Source organism: Stenella coeruleoalba, assembly GCF_951394435.1.
Source record: "Stenella coeruleoalba genome assembly, chromosome: 3".
NCBI lineage: Eukaryota > Metazoa > Chordata > Mammalia > Artiodactyla > Delphinidae > Stenella > Stenella coeruleoalba.
Genome location: NC_137148.1, coordinates 42,155,661 through 42,166,627, shown reverse-complemented (window position 1 = coordinate 42,166,627; position 10,967 = coordinate 42,155,661). Strand labels below are relative to the sequence as shown.

The window sequence follows — 10,967 nt, the reverse complement described above, 5'->3', positions numbered from 1 at the left end:
TGGGAGTGAGGCTCAAGAAGGAGGGGATATATGTATACATACAGCTGATTCACTTTGTTGTACAGCAGAAACTAACACAACATTGTCAAGCAATTATACTCCCCCCAAAAAAGAATAACATAGAATGAAGCTTAGTGCTTGCATGTATAAATTGATTAGCTAAGGCAAAATACATATCAAGATACTGGCTGGACTGTGGCCTATTGGTCTATGAAATTTTAGTCTACTTATAATTAATAAATGATGCAATTGTCCTGAACTATCTCTAACCTCAAATTCCAAATTTTCCAACTATCTAAAACACACATTTCATCTTTCCCACTGTATTTATAATTAGAATTTTTGTAAAAAGTTAAACTATACAGAAGCATAGAGTAGGAAGTGAAAAATCCCTCTTTATCTCTGTCCTTATTCCAACATGGAATAGAATATCAGGCTCTAAATTCCTAAGGCCACAAATATTTTGTAGTTTCATTTGGAAGAAAGAAGAATATTCTAAATTTCCCTGAGACTGACTTCCTTTTACGGATGAACACAAAAGTGACAATCCTCAAATTCTGAATAAAACAGAGAATCACTGAACTGGGGAACTTTTTCTCAAGGGACATCTCTTGCCATGGATAGAGAACATGTGATGAATCAGTCTTCACTAGTCGTGGAAGAGTGAAGGCAGGAGGTTATTTCTTTCATTGCTAATTTTATTTCAGACAGACTGTCATTTGTACACGAGGTTAAGAGGGTTGTGAGGTGTTTCTTCAGATAGGTCAAGTTAAAACACCCTTTACTTGGTTACCTCAATTTTCTACTTTGAAGAAGAAATGTTATATTGCTCCTGCAATGGTTTTCTTTATCCAGTTGAGGTATTTTTTGGTAAGGAGAATGTAGATGCCAGGTTTCTGGGGGTTACCACACTTCCCAAAGGAAGTGACACCTCTGAAAACGTTATCACATATCAGAGGACTTCCAGAATCCCCCTGGAAAAGAAAGTCATATGTTTTAAACAAGAGTGCTTTCCAAAGATATTTACTTACCTTTTTAGTCATTCATTTATTCACTCATTCGCTCACACATTGTTTCTCTCTTTCCTTTTTAAAGGCTAATTTTATATCTCTTTTTATTAATTGTCTGCCCTCAGCATCAATTAACACCAATTTGTTTATATTTTCCGATCATTTTCATTTTGCAAAAGGCAATTCTGGAGAAGATGTACAAACTCATTTTCATCAGTAAAACAAAGAAAGAATAACAAAGGAAGCCTTTAAAATAATTGTGAAAATAATTGTCTCCTTCAGTTGACCTGTATCCCCTTTTCTTGGTCAGTAGATGTTAGCGGAAAAAACTGAATGTAGGCGCTGCCTGAAGGCATGAGATGGGATCTGAGCTACTCCCTGCTCTGAAGGAGGACATGGGTTAAGCCGTCTCAGACCAAGGAGTACTTGTGATAGTTCAAACAATTTTTAGGGATCTTTTCCAGTTTTCAACAGCCCTCATTTCATATTCTCTCTGACCTTGCAAACCACTTCTGGATCATGAGTTCCAAATAGGGCCAAACCGTAGTCAAGCACATGGAAAGGCAGAACAACACAGGAGTTGGGAATCACATGGCCCCAGTCTAAGTCCAGGTCCTCCCCACTGACAGTCGAGTTATCTAACTTGGGGAAGTAACTTTCTAAGCCTTAATTTCCCTATCTGTAAAATAGAGTTGGTAATAATAGTGTCTATCCCATGGGGCTATTTGAGGATCAAGTGGCATAGAGTATAGGACTTGATATAGTTCCTGCCATCTGATAAATGCCCGCTGATGTGACCAGTTCTGAGAGGGCTGAAAAGCATCGATAAGCGGTGGTTAAATGGGATCCTGATTATTAGGAACGAGAGAAGTTTCCCTGGGCAGAATGTTTCCCTTGAGACAAAGGAGCACACACCAGCCCAGTGTCAAGCTGACGTTCTTGCAGGCCTCACACGTAAAAAGTAATAATGACAGTCCGCCATCTTGTTCCTAGGCACTCTATTTAGCCTGATTTCCTATAGCCCCCAAACGGTTAAAATTTTTAATTTACTTACTTCACATGAATCATCTTCACCTTTTCTACCACCAGCACAGATCATACTGAGATCAATAACTGGGTTAAAATTATAGTGCTGGGCATCATTGCATATTTTCCTATCTATCACAGTAATGTTGGCTTCTCTCAAGGCACTTGAAATTTTGCACGTGTCTTTTCTGGTGCTTCCCCATCCTGCCACATGACACTTGGTGTGGGGTTTGACATCGTCTCCTGTTTTCGGTAGCCGAAGTATTCCTACAGCTTTGGTCATAGTTGCTTTACCATCCAGCTAGAAAAGAGACAGGAGATGCAGTTTTAGGGAAGGACAACAGTAACCAAACCCAGAAAACAGCGCTGACTGAAATAGATATCTTGCTTATTTAGCATGTTCTTACGAAGGACGTGGCCGAAGTCCTGTTCCAACCTAATTGACCATCAGTTACTGATTTTTTAAAAGTCACGGCACACCTTTTCATGCATGTTTTGCTAGGCTGGTCTAGATAAACTTCAGTCCAGTTGACCTGTCAGTGATGAAATTATGTTGGTGGTGGCTGACAGCTCTGTGGTTGAAAAGCTGTATTGGAGAGTGCCATCATTATTTTATTCAGGTGGTCTTAGGTTTGTGAACTGACTGGTACTGAGACCAATGGAAGGAAGCCAGGGCTCCAGGTGCAGTGGGGCGGGGTGGGAAAAGGGCCAGTGTCCTCATTTTCCACGTGGAAATGTGGCTTCCCCGCTTCTGAGCAGGTGCTAACCAGCCTAACTGCCTTTGGGGGCTCACCCACGCTCTGCCCTTTTCTTTGACTCACTAAAGCTCTCTTCTTGGCTCACCACCTTGCTTTCTCTCTTTCTGAAAAGTCAAGGCAAGGAGAGCAGGGAGTGTGATCAAGGTTGAGTAGAGGGTAGAGGAAGATAATTCTACTTCTTTCTTTTCTTCTTGCCTCAAGCTGTAGGGAGTCCTGGTGTTACAGACCTTCTAAAAACATAAGAGCACAGCAGCAAAGGCCACTGTCACATTCCTATCATTGCATTGCTTTCAGGCTCCACTTCCTGACATTAGACAGTTCCCACTTCCTCAGTGCCCACTCTGAGTTGCTGGTGTGCCCAACCCTTACCCTGCTAGCATTTAGAAAGTGAGATGGCCGTAGTCTAAAATCTCTCCATAGAACATGACTTCAAATGCCTACATGCAACGTCTCTCCTTCTCTCCTACTCATGCTTTCTCACAGCCTTCATGCTTGTTATCTGGTTGGATGGACAAGGAGACAGGAGAACCCCCAGAAAGGACTTCAGGTCTGAATGAATGGATCAGAATTGGAGTCGGGATGCATATGTTTGTAAGTAGCTCTCCTGGGGTCAGGCACACACAGCAGTGATGAGCACATCGGTAGGTTTTAACCGTGGAAGGTTGACCGCCCGGAGGTCCTGATGCCCTCTTCATGAGTTCTCTAGCAACATCACCCCACTGGCCACAGTGTCAGAGGTGAGGGGGAGTTTCCTGACTTTACTTCAAGACCAAGAACCCCTTGTACCCCCTACTCACCCCACACTATTGTAAAGGTAAGAGTTTTAGTTCCTGAAGGAGACTTGACAACTGCTACCACTTTCTTGAAACCTGAGCGCAGAATCTCTTCTCTTGATGATCTTTGCCACTGTCTGGCTTAATTCCATCCCTTATCCAAAATTATTCAGGAAATATTTATGGAGGGTCTGCTATGTACTAGGAACTATACTACCTGGTACAGGGCATACAAATAAAAAGACAAAAATATCTGTTCTTTGAAGCTTACATTCCAGCGAGGGGGGCAGACAAACAAACTAAGGTACATCAGAAGTGCGTGCTGTCCATCATCGGATGCATGGATAAAGAAGATGTGGCACATATATACAATGGAATATTACTCAGCCATAAAAAGAAACGAAATTGAGTTATTTGTAGTGAGGTGGATGGACCTAGAGTCTGTCATAGAGTGAAGGAAGTCAGAAAGAGAAAGACAAATACGGTATGCTAACACATATATATGGAATTTAAGGAAAAAAAATGTCATGAAGAACATAGGGGTAAGACGGGAATAAAGACACAGACCTACTAGAAAATGGACTTGAGGATATGGGGAGCGGGAAAGGTAAGCTGTGACAAAGTGAGAGAGTGGCATGGACATATATACACTACCAAATGTAAAACAGATAGCTAGTGGGAAGCAGCCGCATAGCACAGGGAGATCAACTCGGTGCTTTGTGCTTTGTGACGGCCTGGAGGGGTGGGATAGGGAGGGTGGGAGGGAGACGCAAGAGGGAAGAGATGTGGGAACATATGTATATGTATAACTGATTCACTTTGTTATAAAGCAGAAACTAACACACCATTGTAAAGCAATTATACTCCAATAAAGATGTTAAAAAAAAAAAAAAAAAGAAGCGCGTGCTGTGGAGAAACACCGCAGGAGGGAAGTAGGCCAAGGAGTGCCCTCTACTGGACAGGGGAGGGAATTGCCTTTCCCTGCCCAGGGAGCGGGACTGGAGGGAATTAGAGTATGGGTGAGGAGGATTGACCCGAGAGAGAGGCCCAGCCTGAGAGTCTCAAGGCAGATAGTATGGGGGTCACTGATAAGTACTGGGGAGCAGGGAATGTGAGGAGTTTGCCGGAAACACATGGCACTCTAGGACCCTGTCTTTACTCCTACTGATGAGGGTGTGTGGATCCCCTGAGCATCCTCTTGACTCCTGCTAGGGAAGCTCCTCATCAAGCCCCTTTGGACAAGCGTGAACCTCAGCTCACACTCTGCCTTCCAGTTCTGCCTTTTCTGTTATACTTTCTGCACAGCAGCCAGATAATCCTTCTAAAAACAAGTCTGATCATGTCACTGCCCAGCTTAAAACACTTTCCCATTTCCTTCCCCATAAAGTTCAAACTTCTTCCCATGGTTCACAATATGTGGGTCCCCGCTTTCTCAGATCTCATGATAACTTCCCTTTCTTCCCTTCTTCTTCCAAATGCATTTTCCAGAAAGACTCCTCTTATACACACTGCTCTTCCTGCCCGAAAGGCCCTTTCCTCCTTCTTTCCTACTAACCCCTGCACCTTCTCTAAGAAAGCTTCCCTGACCCCCTGGACACACCATGTGCTCCCGTAGAGTCCCCGTCTTAGTCATCTCCATCACCGATGAGTCACATACCACCAGATCAGAGCTGTTGATGTATTTGTCTGTCTCTCCCACTAGACTGTGAACACTTTGAGAACAGAACCTATTTATCTTATGAGGAAGAGAAAAGCTTACTGGCACTCACAGCTGGGCCACGATTTTTCCTGTTGATCATGAACACTTGTCATAGAGCACCAATATCAGACAGGGTGAGCCTCAAGAAGGGAGCAAAACCCAGGCCACTCTGCAGTCAGGTTTGAGTACAGGCAAAAGCAAGGTCATTGTGCCCACCACAAAAATGACCAAGCGCCCCCTATCGGCTAAAACGAGTGATTGCTGCTTCTTATCAATCACAGATTTAGCCTCCTAGATAAGTAAGATTCACTGAGATACTCAGTCATAGAATTACCCCACTTCCTGAGAACAGTCAGTTCAGAGCAAACTCCTACTTCCTAGAACCCTCCCCCTCATCTGACAAATCCTAGGATAAGCCCCATCTAACACTCTCTTACTGAGCCACCCTATGGCTCCTCATGGTGTACAGTCTCCCTTGCTGAGCAAGAATCAATAAATGCAATGTGGTTTGTCTGCAGTTGAGTTGCTGGTGGCATTACCACTTTGGATTGACAGGTCTTACCACAGTAGGACTTCTGTCAATATCTGTTAAATTGAACTGAATTCCAAGAGGGTGAACATCTGTACAATTGCGCTGGGTCCCATCTGTACTTCTTACCCTTACATCCTGGCATTAGCCAACCACTGGCTATGAGGCCAGTGTGTAAAAACTAGTTTCAAGTTAAACTGGTCAAATTTCAAAATTTTGCAATTTCAAAATAGTTATTGAAAAAAAACGCCATATTTACCTGAAGGAGTTGAAGATCCCCTTCAAATGTCTGTGGATTGAAGCATGGATGGGGAATTGCCTTTTTAATGGAAAATACTTGGTCATATTTCTCTTTATGGGAGGTAGAGTGGGCCCCAAGAATAACTCGAGGATTGCCTTTCCTGGAAAAAAACAAGGACGATGTATCATTTATGTGAGGGAATAGATGAAATTAAGCATGAACTTATTAAATCTGACCAGTTATTTCAGATGGTTTCCTATTTATAAACAAGCACAGCAAGGCAGGGGGGAATTTATGAGGTTTTTTTCTTTTGGTGTTTTAGTTACTTTTTATTTGTTTATTTATTTATTTTGCGGTACGCGGGCCTCTCACTGTTGTGGCCTCTCCCGTTGCGGAGCACAAGCTCCGGACGCGCGGGCTCAGCGGCCATGGCTCACGGGCCCAGCCGCTCCGCGGCATGTGGGATCTTCCTGGACCAAGGCACGAACCCGTGTCCCCTGCATCGGCAGGCGGACTCTCAATCACTGCGCCACCAGGGAAGCCCTGTTTTAGTTATTTTTACCTAAAACTCCCAAGACGTGTTATCTTAGGTGCTTCAGCTTCACATCTTTTCAAGGAAGAAGCAACAGGAGAGAAATCCCAGGTCTTCCGGCAGAGGCAAGAGCGTTGGTTGGCAAGGCCTGGAGAGGTATGCTTGGGTGCTGACCAAAGAGGACTGCTGCAGGAAGAGGAGCTGCCAGTGTCTCCATCTGCCTTGGATTTGTGGAATCAACACTTAATGGAAGAGACTCAACCCAAGACCTAGAGACTAAACCTAAGAGTGAGAGCAGAGGTAGTGGGTTTGCTTTTCTGTGTTTCAGGGAGACCGTGTACCTTGCTTAAGTCTTCAAAGATGACAAAGATGGGGCTTCCCTGGTGGCGCAGTGGTTGAGAGTACACCTGCTGATGCAGGGGGCACGGGCTCGTGCCCCGGTCCGGGAAGATCCCACATGCCGCGGAGCGGCTGGGCCCGTGAGCCATGGCTGCTGAGCCTGCGCGTCCGGACCCTGTGCTCCGCAACGGGAGAGGCCACAACAGTGAGAGGCCCGCGTACCAGAAAAAAAAAAAAAAAGATGACAAAGATGGAAAAGAGTCAGGCTTTTAATAGGTAAGACTGAAGAAATGAATCAACTTTATAGTGAAATTTTAAAGCTGAATCTAAACACACACACACACAGGAGCAAATAAACCGCTAGCCGCCAAGTCTAGTTTGTGAACCTAATGATAGCTAATCCGGGAGAGGTGGGTGCAAGCATTTCTTGATTTGCCGGACAGACTTTGCACCAAGTGGGTCTGTTAATCAAAAGTGCCAGTGGTGATCTTCACAGTGTACATTGTGCTGAATTTCCTACTTGATAAATTCTCATTTGATACAACAACGTAATGCGGATCTCTTTTGATCTTCTTTGTGGGAAGCTAGTTTTTAAGTCTCTTCTTTTATTCATGCAATTTATGCAAAAGTGAGCAGGGAAATAGTAGGTACCAACAACAGGTACTGTTAAAGAAAACAGCAGCATATCCTTGTGATAAACGTTATTTTGACTTTCAAATCACAATTAGGAAAAACATTAGTTTGAACCATAGGAAATGGCTATTTTGTAAAGTCAAACAGTTAAATATCAGTAATTTCTTATGGTTCAATCTAATATGTAGCAACATGGGACAAAACTAATTATATAATAGTAAGTAAATCGCTTGTAATCATAGAGAACACTTAACTTGCTCAACTGTGTAAAATATACTTATGGAAAAAGCCTGCAACTAAATATAGCAAAATATTAACAGTGATTGTGTGAAGTTGATAAGATTATGAGTGCTATTTCTCACCATTTTTTTCAAAATGTTGATAATATTGGTATTTATAGCAAAAAATATTTTTAAATAATATGAGAAAATGGTCATGTATTTCAATTTTATTCTATAGGATCTGGCCTTTGCTTATAGAGATAAAGTTAATAATAGTACATATCAGTGAATGTGCTTGTGTACTTTCTTCTCCATCCCTAGCTAATTTTGGTTTTGGACTTCATTTTCACAGCCCCTGTCCCCCCCACCCCACCCCGCAAACTGCCTGAGAATGAGAGGAGCTCAGAATTACTTACAGGTCACAGTGAGCAGCTGTTAACACCCAGTTTTCTTTGATCAAAGCCCCTGCACAGACTTTCAGCCCTTTGATTAGAGCCATGTAGCGTCTTGTGTGAGGTGGTACTTCTTTTCCTCTTATAATTCCCTCACAGGATACTGGAAAAACTAAAAGAGTGATCCAGAGTGAAATCCTATCTTACCAAGTCATGCTTCCTCTGAAAAGTTCTGATATAATGAATAGATCGAGATCGAGTACATAGATGTGCACTCTGCGTCAGGGAGAGAAGATCAAAGCAGTCCAGGTGGCACAGAGTTTTTAAAATTTTCCATGACAGCTCTGTATAATAGCATCTTGAACTTAAACAATCTTCTCTTCCTCAAGAATGCAAAACACCTTTAACATAATGTCTGTCTCCTTCCTACCTCTAGGAGGTAGAAAATGTCAGGCAATAGAGTCTCTTTTCTTAAAGCTCAAAAAGCAAAAAGGTTAAAGACTTAACATCACACAGTAAAAGCAGATTGGGGAGAAACCCCATTCTCCTGTTTCTGCCTTTACTAGTCTGTTCACTTCCTATTACAGGCTGCAGTTTCTCAGTCTTGGGTGGGACACTGTGTTATTGATCTTAAAAATCTCACAGTGTTCCATGGTGAGATTATTATTTGGAATGATGGTTTGGTAAGTTATATTAAATTCAGAGAAAAAAAATCAACAACTATAGTAGCAATAATAATGAAAGCATCTATGATTTACCAGGCACTGGTTAGTTTCAGACACTGGTTCTGATGTTTGCTACAATGCAAGGTGGGTGTTATTATTCCCATGTAGAGATAAGGAACATGAAGTTTAGACAGGGCAATCACCTCGCCCAAGTTTGCACAACTAATAAATAGCAAAGCAGTCTTCTAATACAGTTCCGCATCATGAAAAATCATATCCTTTCCATTGTGATGTACTGTTTGCCTAAAGTAGTGGCTCTGTACCTTTGTTAGTTTTGAAATATAGAGCCATTTGAGAATCTGATATAATACAGACACACAGATGCATGTAAATATTTGCATACAGTTTTGGGAGAGTCACAGACTTCTTGATGCCCATCCATGGCCTTGAAGGAGCTCATGGATCCCACATTAAGAATCCCAGCTCTGAAGGTATCATTGAGCTATAAGATATCATAGTGTGTGGTTAAGAACCTGAACTCTGGGTTCAAATCCCAGCCCTACTACTTACTAGTTGATGACTTTAGTAAATGGACTTAACCTCTCTGTGCCTTGGTTTCCTCATATATGAAATGGGCTGATAACAATGATACTTAAGAAGAGTATAAGTAAACCACATAGAATACTGCTATACTTCATTGTAAGTTTTATGCAGTGTTGGCGCGCGCGCGCGCGTGCGCACACACACACACACACACACACACACACACTTCATTAGAGTATTTTACATTGATGTTATTGCTTTCTTCACCACCCCCACTGCTGGAAATAGGCACTCACAAATACCTTCTGAAAACCAAAGTTTTAAGGTTTATCTGAGAGCTATGACTACTCAGTTGTATCTGTATGACTGAGCCCTCCAGTTAATAAGTAATCTATCCATCCCCAATTTAATGGCTTTGTTGGTTTTTCACTTGAAGGTTGAGCTCTGTAGATCTGGCCTGAATTTATGATAACCTCCAGATATAGTTAATGCTTTCATATTTTTGCTGTAGACACAATAGAGTATGTTTTCATCTTAAAAAGCCAATATACCATTTAGATAGCAAAGAAAAAACGTAACATGAAAAATTATTGGAAATTAAGTTGTGATTTCTTTTTCCCTTTTACACAATATTAAACAAAAATTAAAGCAATATAAAAGTCTATTTTCTTATAAGCAAAACTAAAAAGCATATGGAAATGTGTCTTACCTCCAGGAATTAGAAGGAGACACATGCCAGTGGGAAAAGAGAAAAGGAAAGGAATTTTCATGGCTTCTGTTACTCACATATGGAGACTATTTAGTTTCAGGTACTGACTTAGTAATATATAATGAAACACAAAGGATGTGGGTTCTTTCTTTTTATCTTTCTCTGCTATGTGGCTAAAGAGTTTGGTATTTTATTACTGGAAAACATAGCTTTATTTTAGAGATGGTGTGGTTACTTATTTGTTTCACATTTCCTTCAGGGTTAGACCTTTCCTACCTTAAAGGGTAAATGTGAAGCCATGGGGACTGTTTCATTTTTATTTATTATTATTATTTTTAATACATCTTTATTGGAGCATAATTGCCTCACAATAATGTGTTAGTTTCTGTTGCACAACGAAGCAAATCAGCCATGGGGACTATTTTAAATTAAGAACATTAAATAGAAAATTGCTCTTCTTTGGCAACTTTTTCACTTTCAAATATGAGTTTATTTAAAAATCTGAGAATTCAAGTCTGTATAAGAAATTATTTTGAAATAGCATCTTTAAACCTATTCTAGTGGCGGAAAGGACAGATATTTGATGCATTCATTGTTGAGATTGCTGGGTAATCATCAAGGGAAAACTGAAGTTAGATTCTTTTTTTTTGTTGTTGTTTATTTTTTTTTATTATTATTATTTTTTAACATCTTTATTGGGGTATAATTGCTTTACAATGGTGTGTTAGTTTCTGCTTTATAACAAAGTGAATCAGTTATACATATACATATGTTCCCATATCTCTTCCCTCTTGCGTCTCCCTCCCTCCCACCCTCCCTATCCCACCCCTCCAGGCTGTCACAAAGCACCGAGCCAATATCCCTGTGCCATGCGGCTGCTTCCCACTAGCTATCTAC

At 41.4% G+C, this 10,967-nt stretch overlaps 1 protein-coding gene across 1 annotated transcript; it reads right to left on the bottom strand.

The window, feature by feature from the left end:
* Positions 1-821: 821 nt before the first annotated feature.
* On the bottom strand, positions 822-10,131 carry LOC307184444 (granzyme A; the record flags this gene model as incomplete). Its single annotated transcript, XM_079917967.1, has 5 exons — positions 822-974; positions 2,065-2,337; positions 6,055-6,196; positions 8,178-8,325; positions 10,071-10,131. 5 exons carry the CDS (start codon positions 10,129-10,131, stop codon positions 822-824), a joined length of 777 nt encoding a protein of 258 aa, XP_079774093.1.
* Positions 10,132-10,967: the final 836 nt, after the last annotated feature.